At 39.9% G+C, this 23,316-nt stretch overlaps 1 protein-coding gene and 1 pseudogene across 1 annotated transcript in view; one reads left to right on the top strand and one right to left on the bottom strand.

Annotated features, from left to right (window-relative positions):
- The window catches only part of LOC126590954 (uncharacterized), a 32,596-nt gene extending 15,110 nt beyond the window's left edge, over positions 1-17,486 (bottom strand). The window contains exon 1 of the mRNA XM_050256475.1: positions 15,693-17,486. Within this exon, the coding sequence (XP_050112432.1) occupies positions 16,517-17,191 (675 nt within the window). The 5' untranslated portion in view covers positions 17,192-17,486 and the 3' untranslated portion in view covers positions 15,693-16,516. The remainder of the gene's footprint in view (positions 1-15,692) is intronic.
- Positions 5,048-22,586, top strand: LOC126590953 (uncharacterized; annotated as a pseudogene).
- Positions 22,587-23,316: the final 730 nt, after the last annotated feature.

Genomic DNA, 23,316 nt, shown 5'->3' with positions numbered 1-23,316 from the left:
TTCGATGTATGATGAGGAACCAGTGACTATACTTGATTTGAAGGATAAGGTTTTAAGGAATAAGACAATGAGCTTAGTGAAAGTATTGTGGAGGAACCATTCAGTAGAAAAAGCTACTTGGGAGACAGAAGATCGAATGAGAGAGATGTATCCAAGGCTATTTTATGAGTATTAAGTGGATTGGTTGGTTGTATGAATTTCGGGGACGAAATTCTATAAGGAGGGAAGATTGTCACAGCCCGTCCCGAGATTTTTATATCGGGGACGTGAAATGATGGAATTACCCTTGACGGGTATTAAGTTATGTGTGTGTGTGACATTATTTAGACTTAAATTTCATAAATTTTGGAATTAACTTATGTGGGATTGTTTGTGTGGTTAGGAAACTAGGAAGAGAAATGGATGGTGAGGATTTGTGTTAGACCACACAACACACACACACACACACTCCCTGTTCCCTCACTCACCCCGTATCTCTCTCTCTCTCCTCCCTCACGGCTCTCTCACTCTCTCCCTCTTGAATTGTACGGCCACACCCAAGAACCCTCTAAACTTCGCTGATTGAAGCTAAAAAGGTATGGTTCTTCATCCTTTCGTCGTCCTAAGTTGAATGGTACTAATTTTAGGTAGTGAAATCTTCGAAATCACGTGAAACCCGAACCCTCATTTTATGTCACTATTCATGCAAACGTGATATGTTGCATTCCATGGAATTCTAAGCTTATAGTGAGTTTAGTGAGGTCCCAAGGAAGCTCGGAGTGCTTCATTTAAAGGTTTTGGACGTCGGGATCACTAGGTTCGACTTTGGCCGGTTTTTCTTGGATTTTTTCCAATGAGATTTAGTTGTTTTTAGAGCCTTAAAGTAGTATATTGTGAAACTACATGCTTGGGGCTTCATTTTGATATAAAATTCGAAGAAAACGGTTGAGAAACGAAGGAGAACTAGCATTTTAAAAACTTGCCCAAATTCCGGCCGCCGGAAAAACCAGTCCAGCGAGCCAAGGAAGATGATGCGTGTGGGGGGCGCGTGTCCCCATGCATGCCCTGGCGCGTGGGGGCGTGTACCACGTCAGAAAATTTTTCTAAAAATTTCTCGACGTCCGTGACGTCGAATAGGTCGATGTGGTATATTCATATACCCAAATTGAGCACCGTATGAAAAGTTATTTCGAATTATTGGTTATGTGTTTTAATTAACGGTTCTATAGTTGTTTCGCATATAGGTGACACCTATCCCGAGGGCGAGCGCATCTAGGGATGTCACGGGGGTTACGACCCATCGACTTACCAGCGAGTGGGCAGTTTTGTTTTCGTATTACCTATATACTATTGTTTTTCCCAGAAAATGAATTTATATGAAAATATGTTTTAAAAATGCCATGCATGCTTATGATGAGATATTTGAATTGATAATTGATGCATATATATATGAATTGACGTTGTGGACGCACAGGTGAGTTTTACGTTATTCATACGATTTATTTTATGTGAATTGCATTGAAAGCTCATAACATGCACCCTTGGTGTTAGTGCTTATAGTATTCACTGCACCGCACACTCGCCTTGGATCCAAGTAGGTGAATGTCGTACAGACCATGTGAGGGTTCCGACATGCTAGTCGTATAGATCGCTAGAGGTGATTCCGACTAGTGGGTGACCTTAGTTTATGCACGCCGATGATTGATGAAAGAAGCACTAGAGCGTATTCTTACACATTTCCATCGTACAGACTACCTTACGTAGTTTCGAGTGACGTGCAGAGTAGGGCCGCATAGGTCACTATGGTGACTCCGGCTGGGGGGAAATATTGAGCTAGAATTAGCCGTACAGGACCATTGTAGGGTCTCCGGTTATTTCATTATATCATCTCTTATATTGATGCATCCATATTTTTAATCATTGACATTATTGCTTGCATAATGCTGGATTTGATAAAGATTAATGATTTGAAATTTGAAGGTATATGCTATTATGTTATTTTCTGGGAATGTATACAGGTTTTACAATGAGGGGTTACAAATGTTTTAAATGAAATGTTTTGGAAAATCTTTGGTTTTACTGACCCACTCAACTTTGTTTTGCACCCCTCCAGGTTCTAGTTAGCAGTTGGTGGCTCACGAGGTCCTTTTCGGCGTTCTAACAGACGTTCTGCATGTAGGACTCACATGCGGGTGTTGTACTTTTAATTATGGTCCTACTTGATTGCACCTAGTATCTACGCTCTGAATTCGTGTGTTTTACCTTATAACTCACTCTATTATGCTAGTAAGATATTACTGCTAGTGGTTGGTTTAAATTCTTTCATATTTCTCTTATCTCTTGCTTCCGTGTCGCACTTGTGGCTACGTCACGCTCACGTGACGGCCAACACGCCTTGATTCCACGATCGGGGTGTGTCATTATATATAGATATGGCCATTGGATCTTTTACTCCACATAATCCAACCGTTCATTTAATTGGCGAATGCCCTAGAAAATTTCGGATATCTCGTGTGTTTAGAGCAAGTCTATCGGAGTGGACATTGCCCAGCACCCAATCCAAAAAGCAGCCCAGCATCCTATCCATTTCCTCCAACCCGCAAAACAGCATGGCACCCAGCCCATGCTGGTCTCTGGGCCAGCCCAAAACAGACTGACCAAGAAGCCGGGCAGTTTGCTAGCACGTGCATGTCACGGGGTCCGTTGCGCGAATGCCCAACAGCATTTTAGATGCGGGGCCCGCACACAGGCGCACTCAGACCACAACCCGAGTAGGCAACGTGGCCCACTTTTAGCTGTTGGATTTCGAATGGCTATTTTTTATAGACTGTTGGATTTTCAAGGGTAAAAAAATTTAAATTTGACTTTTAAAATAGACCGTTCGATCACATATCAATGGTCCACATTTTTTGTCAAAAAAAAATAAAAATAATAAAAAAAAAGCCCAACGATAAAAAATATGGCCATTGGCCACATGGCAACTCCCTGGCTCTTGGATTTGAATATTTTTCAAATCCAATGGTCCAGATTAATTAACCATATTAAAATTTATTAAAAAATATAAAAAAAATACATAAAATTATTTAAAAAATACAGAAAATTAAAAAAAAAATACAATTTTTTTTTAAAAATGTTATTTTTTTTCTATAAATACCTAACCCTCATCTTCCACCTTTACACCACATTTCAATATTTTCTACGCTTTCTATACTATCTACATTTCAATATTTTCTACACGTTACGAGAAAAAAAATGTCTTCGTGGAAGCTCATTGAAGATGTTACATTATGTGAATGTTGAGTTCACACTACTCATGACCCGATAAACTCACCAAATAAGATTACATAAACTCACAAAATAAGATCACATAAAATAAGATTACATAAACTCACCAAATAAATTTAAAAACAAAACACACTACATAGAATTACATAAACTTAAAAAAAAAATACAATTTATTCTTCAACCACAAGCCTCATTTTAATTATCTTCGCCTTCATGCAATCCCCACTGGTACTCAATCAAGTCATTCTGGCGGGTTATGTGCCAGTATGGCTCTTGCACATCAGTGTACCGCTGAACTATCAATTCATTGTAACGTCCATCGCTTTTCAACGGCTCGTGTTGCACGGGATCTTTGGTCCGGTCATGAGCATAATAGATACGTGTTCTTGAGTTGTTCATCAGATCTAGCTCATATTCCTTGCAACAGTTCGTCAAACACTGGTGATTGGGTAAGGACATTTAAGTCATTCTGAGCTCCTAGAACACCAAAAAAAAAACATGTCAAATTCATGTATCAAATGAAGCCACCGCTTCCAAAATAATGTTTTTGGCTTATTTTCTGTCACCATAAGCTTCTTGCCACGCACTTGGACAGTTTTTCTAAGTCCAGTGCATGCAATCGATGCTTCCAATCATGTCAGGGAAGCCTCGCATCTCACCCTTCCTCAGAAGCCTGCGCATGTCCCTTGGCGTGGGTATCTGGAGGTACTCATTGGTGTAGATGACTTCAATTGCAGAGCAAATCCGCATCAGGGACTTTAGAACATTTGTTCTTTCCATCCTCGCGATCTCATCCACTTGATCTGCGGATGCTCCATATGCAAGCATTCGCAAGGATGCCGTAGTTTTTTACTCGGGAATAAGACCTAGAACATGAAAAACATCCTTTTTTTTCACAAAGTATGGATCATGATTGCAAATAGCACTCATGATTTTGTCGAACAAATTTCGTTACATTCTAAAACAACGTCTAAAAACATGATCAGGGAATATGCTGTTGGGAATAAAATAATCTTCCAAGAGATCTTTACCTCGTCTTTCCCTTTTTCTATCGAGGTTTGTAGCACGTCTTGGTTTGACTATCTGACCCACAACTTCCATGACACGACGGGAATGTGAGGCCCTCTGCCTTCTATGGTGATCATCCTCATCCTCCTCCATAAAGAAAACCTCATCTCCACCTCCACCTTCTTCGAGATTGGCTAATTTTGCTTGTTGTGCCAACAACCTTTTCTGTTTGAAGAAGACATTGTAATAAGAACTCAAGATTTGAAAATGATGAACAAGGATTCTGAGCTAAAAAGAAGGATTGAGCTTGGTGTGAGGATGGATGTAGGTATGTAGGGTTTATATGGACAAAAAAAGGAAGGATGAGGTTCTAGACAATGTCACGTGGCACTATGTGATTGGTTGAAAATCTTATCGAAATCTTGGCTAAATTATTGTAAACCGGAAGTGACACGTGGTGTGTCGGGATTGGTTGAAAATATTATTAGAAATCTATCCACAAAATAATACATTCGGATAATGACACGTGACATGACGTGATTGGTTGAAAATCTTATCTTGGCTAAATTATTGTAAAACGGAAGTAACACATAGCGATTGGTTGAAAATCTTAGTGGAAATCTATTCACAAAATAGTATATTCGGATAATGACACGTGGCGTAACGAGGTTGATTAAAAATCCTATCCGAAATTAAAACTTTTTTATTTTTTTAGAAAAATTTAAAAATATTTTAAATATGCTGGATGCCAAAGTATTTTGTAAAGATGGAGCATATTTTTCATTGAATGCCATTTTTTTAGGATGCAGATGCATTGGCGTTGGAGCTTGTTACTAAATGGGCGGGTGCTGGCACAAAGTTAGGGTTCGACTTGCCCTCAAGAACGACCTCCCTCGACCAAAAAGGAAAAAGAAAATAAAAACGTTACCTCCCAATTCCCAATTTCCCAATTCGATTCCTGCAGTCTCTTTCTCGATTTCACAGACAGAGATCCAATGGCGCCGGTGCCCAATACCCGTCCGGACGGGGACGATGAGGATCCGCGACCTATCAAACAACCACGGCTTGGAGAGGCAGAAGATTCCAAGGAGGAGAAACCTAAACCTGAACCTGGTATGTATGTATGATTTTGCTTTTTGTGTTTTTTTTGTGTGCCAGAAACTGGGGGTCGAAGAATAAATGTTTGGGCACGCTACCTCCCAATTCCCATCAAACCCTAAAATTCTTACAATCTCTTTATCGATTTTACACAGACGCAGATCCCAAGGCGCTGGATGATCAATCACCGCTTGTTGAGGTAGAAGATGAACCTGCTGGTATGCTTTTTGTGTTTTGACGAATTTCTTTTATTTTTTCATTTTGGTACCAGAATTTCTGATGTCAAACTTGTCCTTATTTTATATTGAGTTTATTCACCTTTTGGTTTATGTAATTGAATGAAATTCTCTGTGATATCGCAAGAGTATTTTTAATTGATATGGAAATAGTATTTAAGACGAATGTATTCTGAGGAGATTGGTGTAAAATCGAGTAAAATTCCCAACAAATTTTTGCTCATATTGTTGTAAATTTCTGTTTCTGGGAATTGATAGGTGTCTGGACTATCCTTGCGCGGTTCTTCTGGGAATGAATTTAGTTGCTTAAAAATTTTGTGTAATTTATTGAAGTAACTATTAATTTGTTGTTTGTCCAAAAGAAAAAAAAACTAGTAATTTGTCTATTTATGCAACCAGAAAGAAAGAGGCAATTGGGAACAATATCAAGTAACCAGTAACTTTGTACCTTTCCAAAGAGGCAAAGGGAATTAGAACAAAAGCACATTACAGGCAGTAGATATAGCTGTTCTCTTGGTCTTCAGTTTCTGATAGCAGATTCTTAATTTGCTTTGGTACCCATTAAGACTGAATCTTTGGATATTTGCTGCTAATTAGATTCCCTTTGGACATGACCCATACTTATTAACTTGCGCAGACATTCTAGATATGTGCTCTATATAATCTCTAAAAAAAAAAAAAAATGCCAAAGTGTTTTTTAGTTTGTTTCGTGCATGATTGATGGTGCCTACCCCACATAGGGATAACATATATATCAAGAATCTAGTAATTTTTCGGCGGGATCGATCTTGAATATAGCTAGCTTCCCTGTTAATTTATATTTTTTAATCAATGATTCAAATTTGCTCGTATGAGTATATAAATGTTTAGATTCAGGAATGCTGTTTTGGCACACAAATATAACACCTTATTAACCATTGCTTTGAAAATAGTATTTAGGACGTATATTCTTTGAGGAAATTGGTATAAAAATTGTCGTGTGTTTCTGTTTCTGGGAGTTGATAGGCATCTAGACTATCTATCCTTGTGTACTTCTGAGAATGAATTTGGTTGCTTAAAAATTTTGTGTAATTTATTTAGTAACCAGTAATATGTCAATTGATGCGACCAGAAAAAATGAGGCAATAGGGAACAATATCAAGTACCTAGTAACTTATTACTTTTTAAAGGGAATTAGAAGAAAAGCCCATTATAGGCAGTAGATATGTTGTTCTCTTGGTCTTCAGTTTCTGGTTGCATCAATCCTTTGCTTGTGATGTTTTGGGGAGATATTGTTATCCTTGTGTTGTTTTCGAAAATGGATATTTAGTAACTAGTAATTTGTTGATATTCAGTAACTTGTTCATAAATATGTGCTTTCATCAATTTGCTGCAGCTAGCTTCTCCATTAACTTTATATGTTTCATTAACGATTCAAACTTGCTTTTAAGAGTTTAATGGTATATATGTAGTCAGATTCATGACTCGTACTTAATAACTTGTGCAGACATTCCTAGAAATGTGCTCTATTAAACAGACCAAAGGGTCTTTTTAGTTTGTTTCGTGCATGATTGATGATGCCTAACCCACATGGGGATAACATATATATCAAGTATCAAGTCATTTTTCGGCGGGATTGATCTTGAATATAGCTAGCTTCTCTATTAATTTATGTATTTTCATCAGCGATTCAAATTAGCTTGTATGAGTATATATATGTTTAGATTCAGGAATGCTGTTTTGACACACAAATGTAACACCTTATTAACCATTGATTTGAAAATAGTATTTAAGATGTATATACTTTGAGGAAATTGGTATAAAAATGGTCGTACGTTTCTGTTTCTGGGAATTGATAGGCGTCTAGACTGTCCTTGTGTACTTCTGAGAATGAATTTGGATGCTTAAAAATTGTGTAATTTATTGAGTAACCAGTAATATGTCAATTGATGTGACCAGAAAGTAATTTTTTACTGTTTAAAGGGAATTAGAACAAAAGCCCATTATAGGCAGTGGATATGTTGTTCTTTTGGTCTTCAGTTTCTGGATGCATCAATCGTTTCCTTGTGAAAATTTGCAGAGAGATTGTTATCCTTGTGTTGTTTCCAAGAATGGATATTTAGTAACTAGTAATAATATGTCGATATTCAGTAACTCGTTCATAAATGTCCTTCCATCAATTTGCTGCAGCTAGCCTCTCCATTAACTTTATATGTATCATCAACGATTCAAACTTGCTTTTATGAGTGTAGTGGTATATATATATAGTCAGATTCAGGCGGTTTTGACACATGCTAACCTTACACCCTTATAAACTGTTGTAAATTCTTAATTTGCTTTGGTACCCTTTGAGCCTGAATCTTTGGATATTTGCTGCTAATTAGTTTTCCTTCGGACAAGACTGATACTTAATAACTTGTGCGGACATTGCTTGAAATGTGCTTTATATAATCTGAACAAAAAAAACAGATCAAACGGTCTTTTAGTTTGGTTCGTGCATGATTGATGATGCATAACCCACATAGCATAATATATATCAAGTAACTAATCATTTTTCATTGGGATCGATCATGAATACGGCGAGCATCTCCGTTAATTTATATTTTTTGTTATCAACGATTGAAATTTGCTCGTATGAGTACATACTCGTTAAGATTCAATAATGCACTTTGACACAAAGATAACACCTTATTAACCATTTGATTAAAAAGAACCTTTTTTTTTTTTGTTGGTGGGGTGGGGGTGCCTTGCCTAATACCCAATTTCCCTCCACCACACAAGTTCACAACAACAAACCCTAAAATTTACACATTCTCTTACTCCCTTTTACAGACACAAATCCCGTGGCGCCGAATGATCAGGAACCGGTCCCAAATGAACAATCACCTCCTGGTGAGGCAGAAGATGATCCTGCTGGTACGTATGCTTTTTGTTGTGTTTTGACAAATTTCTTTATTTTTTTTTTCTGTTTTGGTACCAGAATTTCTGATGTTGAAACTTATCCTTTTTTTATTCAATTTTTGGTTTATGTAATTGAATGAAGTTCTCTGGGGTATCGCGACAGTAATTTCAGTTGATTTGAAAATAGTATTTAAGGCGTATATACCCTGAGGAAATTGGTACAAAAATCGAGTAAAATTCTCAACAAATTTTTGCTCGTTATTGTTGTACGTTTCTGTATCTGGGAATTGATAGGTGTGTAGACTATCCATGTGTAGTTCTGGGAAAGAATTTAGTTGCTTAAAGTTTTGTGTAATTTATTGAAGTAACTAGTAATTTGTCGATTGATGCGACCAGAAAGAACGAGGCAATAGGGAAAGATATCAAGTAACTAGGGAACTTTTTACCTTTCCGAAGGGAATTAGAAGAAGAGCCCATTATAGGCAGTAGATATGTTTTTCTCTAGGTCTTCAGTTTCTGGTTGCATCAATCGTTTGCTTGTGATGTTTTGGGGAGATATTGTTATCCTTGTGTTGGTTCCAAGAATGGATATTTAGTAACTAGTAATTTGTCGATATTCAGTAACACGTTCATAAATATGTGCTTTCATCAATTTGCTGTAGCTAGCTTCTCCATTAACTTTATATGTTTCATTAACGATTCAAACTTGCTTTTAAGAGTGTAGTGGTATATATGTTGCCAGATTCAGGATTGAGGAATGCGGTTTTGAGTCTACACACATTAACATTACACCTTTATAATAAACCGTTGAAAATTCTTAATTTGCTTTGGTACCCGTTAAAACTGAATCTTTGGATATTTGCTGCTAAAATTTTTTAGGGTATTTTACTGAAGTAACTAGGAACTTTTTATTTTATTTTTTTGGTTTGGTTGCAGATTTTGTTGAAGAGCCCCTCCGCTGTTCAATTTGCATGGAGGAGGGTCACAGTTATATGAGCTGCCCATTGACGTGGTTTTGCCCACCAGAGACGGCTGTTAGCGATTTGGCTGAAATAGTCTGTTATTGCTGTTGTGAGCCGATAGACTCGGGCGTCCATTCTAATATACCTGCTAGAATGACAAGAGCACAGCTCATTCCCAGGTGGCCAAGATGCATGCCAGATGTAGACACAAAAGCCTTGGAGCTGGAGCTCCATACCAAACAACCACAGCTTGGAGAGGCCGAAGATGTGAAGGAGGAGAAACCTAAACCTGGTATGTATGTATGCTTTTGCTTTTTGTGTTTTTTTTTTGTGTGCCGGAAACTGGGGGTTGAAGAATAAATGTTTAGGCACGCTACCTCCCAATTCCCAATTCCTAGTTTCCCACGACCACAAGTTCACTACAACAAACCCTAATATTCTTACAATCTCTTTCTCGATTTTACACAAGACAGATCCCATGGCGCTGGATGATGATCAAGCACTGCAGCCAACTAAACAATCACCGCTTGTTGAGGCAGAAGATGAACCTACTGGTACGGATTTTTCTTGTTGTAAGTTTCTATTTCTGGGAATTGTTAGCTGTCTAGACTATCCATGTGTAGTTCTTCTGGGAATGAATTTAGTTGCTTAAAAAATTATGTGTGATTTATTCAAGTAACAAGCAATTTATCAATTGATGCAACCAGAAAGAAAGAGGCAATAGGCAACGATATCAAGTAACTAGTAACTTTGTACCTTTCCCAAGGGAATTAAAACAAAAGCCCATTGTAGGCAGTAGAATTGCTGTTCTCTTGGTCTTCAGTTTCTGGTTGCAGATTGTTATTTTGCTTTGGTATCCGTTAAGACTGAATCTTTGCATATTTGCTGCTAAAATTTTTTAGGGTATTTTACTGAAGTAACTAGGAACTTTTTATTTTATTTTTTTGGTTTGGTTGCAGATTTTGTTGAAGAACCCCTCCGCTGTTCAATTTGCATGGAGGAGGGTCACAGTTATATGAGCTGCCCGTTGACGTGGTTTTGCCCACCAGAGACGGCTGTTAGCGATTTGGCTGAAATAGTCTGTTATTGCTGTTGTGAGCGGACAGACTCGGGCGTCCATTCTAATATACCTGCTAGAATGACAAGAGCACAGCTCATTCCCAGGTGGCCAAGATGCATGCCGGATGTAGACACAAAAGCCTTGGAGCTGGAGCTCCGTAGCAAACAACCACAGTATTATAGTGAGATGTGAAATGGTTTTTACATCTCTAAGCCTGAGTGGCTAGGATGCATGGCAGACCTTAACGGCCTTAATTTGATTTTCCAGATTCATAAACGTTTTTAGATACGGTCACAGTGCCGCTTTTATTTGTGGTTATGAAAATAAGTTGAGTTATTTTAAATGTTTGTCTTTTGATTTTCGTGTGCCTTCTTTCTAATAATCGTTTCAACGGCTCATGTTGTTTCAATTGTTGCTTCAGGTTCCAAAAATCTATGTTTCTTGATATTGCTATCATGTCCCCTTAGATATATCCTATGAGTATACTAATGATTAAATTCTTAAAGGTGTGACAGAAGAAGCTTTGAAAGCACCAATCAAAGATCGTCCAACTTATTTTGTGCTCGGATCATCACGTAAGGTGGTGATTGAATTCATGTCCCAGAAATCTACTCTTTTTTTTTTTGCAAGGTATTTTTCGTTTGCGTTAATTAACTCTTTCATTTATATATTTAAGTTATCAAAATTTGTGTGTTGTTTTGTGTTAATAAGATCATAAATTTTCATACAGAAAACATTATGATCTTATTAACACAAAACAACACACAAATTTTGATAACTTAACATATAAATCAAAAGATTAATTAACACAAGAAAAATACCTTCTAAAAAGAGTAGATTTCTTGGGCGTGAACTCATCCACCACTTTACGTGATAATCCGAGCACAAAATAAGGTGGATGATCTTTGATTGGTGCCTTCAAAGCTTCTTTTTCTGTCACACCTTTAATAATTTGATCATTAGTATACTCTCGGGATATATCTAAGGGGACACGATAGCAATATCGAGAGACATAGATTTTTGGAACCTGAAACAACATGAGCCGTTGAAATGATTATCAAAAAGAAGGCACACGAAAATCAAAAGACAAACATTTAAAACAACTTAACTTATTTTCATAACCACAAATAAATGCGGCACTGTGACTGTATCTAAAAAAGTTATATGAATCTGGAAAATTATCTTAGGAGGTTGTATTGAATTAGGATTATATGAGACTTTAAAGGAGTTTGAAAATTCATGGGCATTCAATTAAGATTTTAATTGAATCAGTGAAATGCAGGTTGTATTCAATTAAGATGTATAAAGAGTCCTTCAAAATCTGGTGGTATTTAATCCAGATTTCTAGAGTGACTTTCTAAATCTGAGAGTACTCAAAAAGTCAGGGAATTTATTGGAATCAATAAATGGATTGATTTTGATGTATTCTAGAGTGTGAGGTATAAATATCAAGGCCCTCACAAATCAGACACCCTCCAGATTTCAACCTCATTCCTCTTTCAAAGCCAGACTGCAGAATACAAATAGCCACTTCAGAAACCGTTCTCCAGGTAATACACACAATATGCTATGTGTTTTTCTCAATGATTCATTCTGAATATGAAAATTTTGATTACATAACTTTTTTTATATCTGCGATTTTAGAAAGCCCCGCCGCTGTATAATTTGCATGGAGGAGGGTCACGGTGTCGTATAGAGTGGCCAGGATGCATGGCATACCTTAACGGCCTTATTTTGCTTACGTTCTTCTCCTAACTATTTTGACTTGGAAGTGATTTTATTATCGTACGTTTGCTAAATGTTATGTGTATGTTGCGTCGTATAATATATGCTGCAGTTTTTTTTTTTTTTTTTTTTGGCACATAGCATATATTGCATTGGAGAAAATTGTGGCAATGATCATTCAACTTTAACCCAATTGGGACAATGTTCTCACAACACTATTAATTTTTGCAACACTTTGCCAATGCCCCACCACCACACAAGTTCACAACAACAAACCCTAAAATTTATGCACTCTCTTACTACTCCCTTTTACAGACACAGATCCCGTGGCGTCGAATGATCGGGAACCGGTCCCAGCTAACAATCACCGCTTGGTGAGGCAGAAGATGAACCTGCTGGTGCGTATGCTTTTTGTTGTGTTTTGACGAATTTCTTTCTTTATTTATTATTTCGTTTTGGTAACAGAATTTCTGATATTGAAACTTATCCTTTTTTAATTCAATTTTTGGTTTATGTAATTGAATGAAGTTCTTTGGGATATCGCGAGAGTAATTTCAATTGATTTGAGAATAGTATTTAAGGCGCATATACCCCCTGAGGAAATTGGTACAAAAATCAAGTAAAATTCTCAACAATTTTTTGCTCATTATTGTTGTAGTTTCTGTATCTGGGAATTGATAGGTGTGTAGACTATCCATGTGTAGTTCTGGGAAAGAATTTAGTTGCCTAAAATTTTGTGTAATCTATTGAAGTAACTAGAACTCCGCCTATGTCTTACATGGCCGGTCCCAAGCCCGGATAAAGGAGGAGGGGGAGGGCGTCAGGTAGTCGACAGCCGGCACTCCATGATCACGTCGAATCCTTATGAAAATGAATCCAGAATAAAATCGCGCTAAAGCTAGGGCGTCACCCGTAAGTGGCGCGCTGTGTGGCCTGAGCACAGTGATAAGTGAGCAAGGGTCGCTGTATCTCCATCGGCACCCGGATGCAGTGTTAAATGAGCAAGGGGGCCATAGAAACTTCTTTTCGAACGACTCCACTCAAAGTTGTTTGGGAGCATATGCTCCTATCAACTTTACCCGGGACACACAAAAGAAGTACTTTGATCCTATTAGACGGGGGAGGGTGAAGAAGCTAGGACAGAAGGGTAGAGTTCAAGAGAGCAAAATGCGTTTAGGAACGTGGAATATAGGAACCTTAACGGGAAAATCTATGGAAGTAGTGGAAGTTATGGTGAGGAGAATGATAAATATTATGTGCCTACAAGAAACTAAGTGGGTTGGTAGTAAGGCAAAGGATCTAGAAAACTCAGGGTTTAAACTTTGGTATTCGGGCACAAATAGAACGAGAAACGGTGTTGGCATCATCGTGGACAAGACCTTGGTACAAGATGTTGTAGATGTCAAGAGGGTAGGAGATAGAATCATGACAATCAAGATTGTAATAGGACAAGAACTTATCAATGTGATTAGTGCGTACGCACCTCAAGTAGGGTTGGATACGAGTTCGAAGGAGAAATTTTGGGAAGATCTTGGAGACTTGGTGCAAGGAATTGCTCAGACGGAGAAGTTATTTATAGGAGGAGATTTAAATGGACACGTGGGCAGGGAGACAGGCAACTATGGAGGTTTTCATGGTGGCCATGGTTTTGGGGAGAGAAACGAGGATGGGGAAGCTATCTTGGATTTTGCAATGGCATATGATCTCTTCTTAGCCAACACCTTCTTTAAGAAGAGAGAAGAACATGTGATCGCCTACAAGAGTGGATCGTCAAAAACACAAATAGATTTTCTTCTAATGAGGAAAGGGGATCGTATAACTTGTAAGGATTGCAAAGTTATACCAGGAGAGAGCGTGGCTAATCAACATCGCTTGTTGGTGATGGATGTACATATCAAAAGAGTAAGACAAAAGAACAAGACTTGGAAGTGCCCAAGGACTAGATGGTGGAATCTAAAAGAAGAAAAACAAGCCATTTTCAAAGAGAAGGTAATCACCCAATGTGTGTGGGATAGAGAGGGGGAAGCTAGCCAAATGTGGGATTCCATGGCTAGTTGTATCCGAAAAGTAGCAAAAGAGGTATTAGAAGAGTCCAAGGGCTTTGCCCCACACCAAAAGGAATCTTGGTGGTGGAATGAGGAGGTACAAACAAAGGTGAAGGCTAAGAAGGAATGTTGTAAAGCCTTATACAAGGAGAGGACTGATGAAAATGGTGAAAGGTATAGAAAAGCGAAGCAAGAGGCGAAGAAAGCTGTCAGAGAAGCTAAGTTAGCGGCTTACGACGATATGTATAAACGACTAGATACCAAAGAAGGAGAGTTGGATATCTATAAACTATCTAGAGCAAGGGAAAAGAAGACAAGGGACCTAAACCAAGTGAGGTGCATCAAGGATGAGGATGGAAAGGTTCTTGCTACAGAGAACGCGGTTAAAGACAGATGGAGAGGTTATTTTCATAATCTTTTCAATGAAGAACATGAAATGAGTGCTTCTTTAGGGGAGTTGAGTAACTCAGAAGAGTGTAGAAACTACTCTTTTTATCGTCGAATCCGGAAGGAAGAAGTGGTTGTAGCTTTGAAGAAGATGAAGCATAAAAAAGCAATAGGCCCAGACGATATACCAATCGAAGTGTGGAAACTTTTGGGAGAGACAGGTATAACATGACTCACTGACCTTTTCAATAGGATTTTGAAAACGAAGAAGATGCCAAATGAGTGGCGAATGAGCACTTTGGTGCCTATCTACAAGAATAAGGGCGACGTACAAAATTGCATGAACTATAGGGGTATTAAGCTAATGAGTCATACAATGAAGCTCTGGGAGAGAGTCATTGAGCATAGATTGAGGCAAGAGACACGGGTTTCGGACAACCAATTCGGGTTCATGCCAGGGCGCTCAACCATGGAGGCAATCTATCTCTTACGAAGATTGATGGAAAGATATAGAGATGGGAAAAAGGATTTACACATGGTCTTTATAGATTTGGAAAAAGCGTATGATAGGGTCCCAAGAGACATTCTTTGGAGGATTTTAGAGAAGAAAGGAGTACGAGTAGCATATATCCAAGCTATAAAGGATATGTATGAAGGAGCAAAGACTGCCGTAAGAACTCATGAAGGACAAACCGAAAGCTTTCCCATAACTGTAGGATTACATCAAGGCTCATCCTTAAGTCCTTACCTTTTTGCGTTGGTAATGGATGAGTTAACACGACATATTCAAGATGATATTCCTTGGTGTATGCTTTTCGCAGACGATATAGTGTTGATAGATGAAACTCAAGAAGGGGTAAATGCAAAGCTTAACCTTTGGAGAGAAGTGTTGGAATCTAAAGGTCTTCGCCTAAGCCGATCAAGGACAGAATATATGGAGTGCAAGTTCAGTGCAAATGGAGGCCAAAACGAGTTAGGGGTGAGGATCGGAGATCAAGAAATACCAAAGAGCGACCGTTTTCGTTACCTAGGATCTATCTTGCAAAAGAACGGAGAATTAGATGGAGATCTCAACCATAGAATACAAGCTGGATGGATGAAGTGGAAGAGTGCATCCGGCGTGTTGTGTGACCGCCGTATGCCACTGAAGCTCAAGGGAAAATTTTATAGGACGGCAATAAGGCCGGCGATGCTGTATGGCACAGAATGTTGGGCGGTGAAACATCAACACGTACACAAAATGGGTGTAGCGGAGATGAGGATGCTTCGTTGGATGTGTGGGCACACGAGAAAGGATAAGATTAGGAATGAGGATATCCGGGGTAAAGTAGGAGTAGCCGAAATTGAAGGAAAGATGAGAGAAAATCGGTTACGGTGGTTTGGACATGTGCAAAGAAGGCCTACTGACGTTCCGATTAGAAGATGCGACTATGGGACAGAGGTTCAGGGCCGAAGGGGTAGAGGAAGACCTAGGAAAACTTTGGAAGAGACTCTAAGAAAAGACTTAGAGTACTTAGATCTAATGAAGGACATGACACAGGATCGAGCACAATGGCGTTCTAAGATTCATATAGCCGATCCCACTCAGTGACTTGGATTTTCCAAGTCTCCAACCGAGAAGTTTTCCTCACTCGGGAAATTAAGGGAACACTACCCCAACCTACATGCTCCACTCAGAAAGCTTCAACATACAAGCTTTAACAAAAGAAAATTCAAAGAACTTAGCGAAGAAGGCTTCGGTGTATTTAACACAATACGTTGAAATGAAGGAAAGCTTATTTATTGATATCCCCGATAAGCTACAAATATGTACATATACATGAGTCAAAATAAGCACACAAGAGGGAGCCTTCACAAAGGTTGCTTAGGAGAAGTCTCAGCAGTCGGTAGAGCCCCAGAAAGAGAAGGCACCGGAGGGGGATCATTTGGAGCCTCAGTACTGGACAGAACCCTAGAAGGAGAAGGCATCAGAGGTTGATCATTTGGAGCTTCATTACGCGGTACAGCCCCAGAAGACGAAGGCAATAAATGCCTTTGGAACAAACCCACAAATCTCTGATGATCAAGTAAAACCTGACCATCAGTTTCCTTCATCTGGTCAAGCTTCCTCTTCATGTTTGTAGCATAGTCATGTGCGAGCCGGTGTAACTGTTTATTCTCATGCTTGAGCCCTCTAATCTCCTGTTTGAGACTCATCACTTCAGCCGCCAATGATTCAACTTGGCGGGTTCGAGCAAATAGGCGTTGGGCCATATTAGACACAAAACCTGCACACTGAACACTGAGAGCCAGCGAATCCTTAACAGCTAACTCATCAGACCGTTTGGAAAGTAGTCTGTTATCTTTGGGAGTGAGAAGGTTCCTGGCCACCACCGCAGCGGTCATATCATTCTTCATCACGGAATCCCCAACGGTAAGAGGACCAGTAGGGGAGACGAAGGATGGGCGCCATATGTTGTCTGGAGAAGGCGGGGCTGCCTCTTCAACAAGGTTCAAGTCAAAACGACGGTCGGAGGGGCCAGACATTTTCAAAGGTGTTGAAGAGAGAAGAGGTCGGACAAATCAAGATCTTAGAAGTGCAAGAATGAAGCTTCTACTGGTGGAGATTCAAGTGTGCTTTGGAACTTAATGCCAGCCCCTATAAAAATCTGCACTCGACGAAGCTTCAGAAATCGAAGAGGTGCCTGCTCAGAAATCGAAGAGGCGTTTGCTTTCTCAAAAGCTGGGCTGCTTAGAGATCACGAGGGTTGATCTCAGAAATCGAAAAGGCGTTTGCTTTCTCAAAAGTTGGGCTGCTCAAAGACCACGAAGGCCGATCTCAAAAATCGAAGAGGCGCTCGCTTTCTCAAAAGCTGGGCTCCCCAGAGACCACGAGGGCCGATCTCAGAAATCGAAGAGGCACCTACTTTTCCAGCCTTTTCCAGCCTTGTCAGCACCTGTCACACGCACACTCAGTTTTGCGGAAATTATGGGCATTCTGTCAAAGACTTCTGGGGAAGTAGAAAACACATGAATCTTACTGTTCAATCACCCACTTCCCACACGCAACAATAGCTCATGGGTACCACAGATAACTTTGCCAAAGTTCTCTGCCAAAGTTGAGCACGTGAAGCTTGCAGCTCCCACTACATCGCTCTGACCAAGAAGGGTAAAAGAATAGCAAAGAAACAGCACTAACAAAGTTTAGACCCATAAATTTTGAAGGTCTAGCTACCATATTATTACCCACAAGGGTAAAGGAACAGTACCACTGCTGGATAATTGGAAAGTCCCTGTGTGTCAACCTCTGTGCTTCGTGGCAAGGTAGACTAGCAAACATGCCCAACCTTTACTCACATTCGAGAAAACACTCCCAATAAGATTGCTTGCTCCAAAATCGAAGAGGCACCGTCCTCCGAATCTCGAGAGCCAGACTCCCAACATGACTATTTTCTTAAAAATCGAAGAGAGGGTAAAGGAACAGTACCATTGCTGGATAATTGGAAAGTCCCTGTGTGTCAACCTCTGTGCTTCGTGGCAAGGTAGACTAGCAAACATGCCCAACCTTTACTCACATTCGAGAAAACACTCCCAACAAGATTGCTTGCTCCAAAATCGAAGAGGCACCGCCCTCCGAATCTCGAGAGCCAGACTCCCAACATGATTACTTTCTCAAAAATCGAAGAGACACTGCTCCCCGAATCTCGAGAGCCAGACCCCCAGCATGATTGCTTTCTCAAAAATCGATGAGGCATCGTTCTCCGAATCAATCGAAGAGGCGCTCGCTTTCTCAAAAGCTGGGCTGCTCAGAGACCACGAGGGCCGATCTCAGAAATCGAAGAGGCACCTACTTTTCTAGCCTTGTCAGCACCTGTCACACGCACACTCAGCTTTGCAGAAATTATAGGCATTCTGTCGAAGACTTCTGGTGAAGTAGAAAGCACATGAATCTTACTGTTCAATCACCCACTTCCCACACGCAACAATAGCTCATGGGTACCACAAATAACTTTGCCAAAGTTCTCTGCCAAAGTTGAGCACGTGAAGCTTGCAGCTCCCACTACATCGCTCTGACCAAGAAAGGTAAAAGAATAGCAAAGAAACAGCACTAACAAAAGTTTAGACACATAAATTTTGAAGGTCTAGCTACCATATTATTACCCACAACTGTAAAGGAACAGTACCACTGCTGGATAATTGGAAAGTCCCTGTGTGTCAACCTCTGTGCTTCGTGGCAAGGTAGACTAGCAAACATGCCCAACCTTTACTCACATTCGAGAAAACACTCCCAATAAGATTGCTTGCTCCAAAATCGAAGAGGCACCGTCCTCCGAATCTCGAGAGCCAGACTCCCAACATGACTACTTTCTCAAAATCGAAGAGAGGGTAAAGGAACAGTACCATTGCTGGATAATTGGAAAGTCCCTGTGTGTCAACCTTTGTGCTTCGTGGCAAGGTAGACTAGCAAACATGCCCAACCTTTACTCACATTCGAGACAACACTCCCAACAAGATTGCTTGCTCCAAAATCGAAGAGGCACCGCCCTCCGAATCTCGAGAGCCAGACTCCCAACATGATTACTTCCTCAAAAATCGAAGAGACACTGCTCTCTGAATCTCGAGAGTCATACCCCCAGCATGATTGCTTTCTCAAAAATCGAAGAGGCATCGTTCTCCGAATCTCGAGAGCCAGATACCACAGACCACTTTTTCAAAGTGCTCTGACAGAGTTAAAACATGTGAAACTGGCAGCTCCCACTACCGTGCTATGACCAAGCAGGGTAAAGGAATAGCATTACTACTTGTTGTTAGGGAGACTCCTATATATGTCGACCTCCATCCCCAACGGACATGCAGACCTGCAAAAATGCTCAACCCTTCATCATATCTGAGAGGGCACTCCCAACGAAGCCTTTCGAAATATTCAGCTTTCTTTCCCCCCGATAATACCTCTGCAAACAAGCTATACTAGAGCAAGAATATCTCATATCATCAGGGTTAAAAGCAAGAGTATCCCATATCATGCTTTTTCCTTGTCTTTTCTTTTGGCCTTGTTTTTACCTGCAAGACAAGGAGAAAGAGAGCAATCAGTCAGCACTTGGAATCAAGCTTCCAGCCAGGAACTGACTGCCTGGAACCCCTTACCTGATTACTTACCTGGCATTGCTCTCGAGTACTCATCTTCAACATCTTATGTTTCCAGGGAAGATTCCGCATCTGCTTGAGGAACAGATAGGGCAAGTGCGAAGGATACAAGGAAGCATGTGGAGACAAGCGTAACAGCACACGTGCCGATACATTCATTACTCTGTCAAAAGCAAAAGTATCCCATATCAGCAGGGTGGAACGTACTCTAGATTTGATGGACTTGTTTTGACCCTCAAATTCTTCAGTCGGCCTTATACTCTGGAGGAAACCAGAAAACCCTCTAGCTCAGTTCAAGAATAAGCCTGTGGAAAGTTACTTCTTCAAAAGCAAAAGTATCTCATATCATCTCTTCTCATTTTTCTTCTCTTTATCCTTCATGCTGCTGCAAGATGGGGAGAAGGTGAACAATCAGTCGGAGCTCTGATTGCTTACCTTGTCTGTCACCTCTTTCAGCAGACCCCCTAGCTCGGCGACTTGGGGGACTCCTACTACATGGTTTGTATCGCGCTTGACCAAGCCTGAAACTACAAGTAAGCTTCAAGTGAAATTGATACATTACCTTGTGCATCTCCACCAGTTAAAGATACCACCCCTGGATGGAGGAAGAGTACTTCCAGAGAAGATGCCACATCTACCTATGAGACAGATAAGGCAAGTCAAGACGACACCACACTCCGATACTTAGAAGTTTCGTGATTACGAGATCATTATCCCACAATATTTCCTAATGTCATTTGTACTAAATCATTCACTTGTACTCACTAAATGAGAGCTTGAACCTATGTACTTGTGTAAACCCTTAACAATTAATGAGAACTCTTCTATTCCGTGGACGTAGCCAATCTGGGTGAACCACGTACATCTTGTGTTTGCTTTCCTATCTCTATCCATTTATATACTTATCCACACTAATGACCGGAGCAATCTAGCGAAGATCACAAAAAGCGATCGTTTTCGCTACCTAGGATCTATCTTGCAAGAGAACGGAGAATTAGATGGAGATCTCAACCATAGAATACGAGCTGGATGGAAAGAGTGCATCCGGCGTGTTGTGTGACCGTCGTAGGCCACTGAAGCTCAAGGGAAAATTTTATAGGACGGCAATAAGGCTAGCGATGTTGTATGGCACAGAATGTTGGGTGGTGAAGCATCAACACGTACACAAAATGGGTGTAGCGGAGATGAGGATGCTTCGTGGGATGTGTGGGCACACGAGAAAGGATAAGATTGGGAATGAGGATATCCGAGGTAAAGTAGGAGTAGCCGAAATTGTAGGAAATACGAGAGAAAATCGGCTCCGGTGATTTTGAACATGTGCAAAGAAGGCCGACTGACGCTCCGGTTCGAAGATGTGACTACGGGACAGAGGTTCAGGGCCGAAGGGGTAGAGGAAGACCTAGGACAACTTTGGAAGAGACTCTAAGAAAAGACTTAGAGTACTTGGATCTAACGGAGGACATGACACAAAACCGAGCGCAATGGCGTTCTAGGATTCATATAGCCGACCCCACTTAGTGGGAAAAGGCTTTGTTGTTGTTGTTGTTGTTGTATTGAAGTAACTAGTAAAGAGGTCGCACTTGGTGCGATGGCAAGTACATTAGCCCATGAGCGGTAGGTCTCGGGTTCGAGACTTGGGAGCAGTCTCTCCATAAATAGGGGTAAGGCTAGCCAACATTCACCTATCCCAGACCCTGCGTAAAGCGGGAGCCTTGTGCACTAGGTACGACCTATTGAAGTAACTAGTAATTTGTCGATTGATGCGACCAGAAAGAACGAGGCAATAGGGAAAGATATAAAGTGACTAGGAACTTTTTACCTTTCCGAAGGGAAATAGAAGAAAAGCCCATTATAGGCAGTAGATATGTTGTTCTCTTGGTCTTCAGTTTCTGGTTGCATCAATTGTTTTCTTGTGATGTTTTGGGGAGATATTATTATCCATGTGTTGCTTCCGAGAATGGACATTTGGTAACTAGTAATTTGTCGATATTCAGTAACTCGTTCATAAATATGTGCTTTCAGCAATGTGCTGCAGCTAGCTTCTCCATTAACTTCATATGTTTCATTAACGATTCAAACTTGCTTTTAAGAATGTAGTGGTATATATGTAGTCAGATTCAGGATTGAGGAACGCGGTTTTTAGTGTAATTTATTGAAGTAACTAGTAACTTTTTTTTTTTTTTTTTTGGTTTGGTTGCAGATTTTGTTGAAGAGTCCCTCCGCTGTTTTTGCATGGAGGCGGGTCACGGTGTTATGAGCTGCCCGTTGCCGTCCTTTTACCCACCAGAGACGGTTGTTAGTGATTTGGCTGAAATAGTCTTTTGTTGCTGTTGTGAGCGAATAGACTCGGGCGTCCAGCTCATTCCCAGGTGGCCAAGAGCACAGCTCATTCCCATGTGGCCAAGATGCATACCAGATTGTTTTCAGGTTTTCAGACCATGTCATGTTTCAAATTTCTTCGTCATTGTTTTTCTCTTCTTGTTGTCTTTTTTTTTTGCTGGACCTTCGTTTTTCTTTTCTTTTATTCATCAATGTTTCTAAAAAAAATTGGCATTCAGTTTTTGCAGCATTCAATTTTCTGCAATGTTTGATGTTATTGTTGTTTCTTTGTACTGAATTTGTTGTTTTTTGGTTATGTATTTATTTTTTTAATGCTGCAGACGATGATGATCAAAGCGGCATCACTGTTGTTGTCTATATATACAAAAACAAGTACTACTTTGTGTCGGACTCTAGGATATCAACTGTTGGTTTTGATGAAGATAAAAAGATTTAAGACTTTTGTGTTTTTACTAAATGATCTTTCTTTTCTTTTGCTATTAATTAATAATATGTTTCATCGTGTTACGTTAGATTCCGATGTGTACGACAAATTCACCAAATTTGGAATTGATGTTTACGCGATATTGTTTGGTGCCAAAAATGTCATCAAGAAATTCTTTCGTGAATTAGTCACTTGAAAGTCAAAATGATCCTTTTTCTGTAAAGGAACTTGCTACAACTGCTTCCGACAATCTAATATGATATGGGAATGGCAAGACGGGTCAAATTGGATCAGATTTGACCCTTAACGGCCTTATTTTGCCTACTTTCTTCTCCTAACTATTTTGACTTGGAAGTGATTTTATTCTCCCAAGTTTGCTAAACGTTATGTGTATGTTACATAATTTTCACCAGCAGTATAATATACACCGCAGTTTTTTGGCACCTAACATATGTTGCATTAGAGAAAAATGTGGTAATGATTTCTCAACTTTAACTCAATCGAGACAATGTTCTTACAACACTATTAATTTTTGCAGCATTTTGCCAATGTCTCACAAGATGACGAGGTAGAGTTGGGGAGGATTAGAATGAGGAGCCACGAATTTGTGGAAAAAAATATAAAATCAAACTGGTTCCTCATAAAACGGGTCATGGATTTCAAGCAGGTTTCATGTTTTAAGTTGGCAAAATTTTCGAAGTCGTTGGATTTTATTTATATATAGTCGGGGGTGTGGTTTAGGATTTCTTCTTCTTGTTTTTGT

Source organism: Malus sylvestris, chromosome 11 (assembly GCF_916048215.2).
Source record: "Malus sylvestris chromosome 11, drMalSylv7.2, whole genome shotgun sequence".
NCBI classification, from domain to species: Eukaryota; Viridiplantae; Streptophyta; class Magnoliopsida; order Rosales; family Rosaceae; genus Malus; species Malus sylvestris.
The sequence above is the reverse complement of the archived record's forward strand: the minus strand, read 5'-3'. Positions and strand labels throughout refer to the sequence as shown.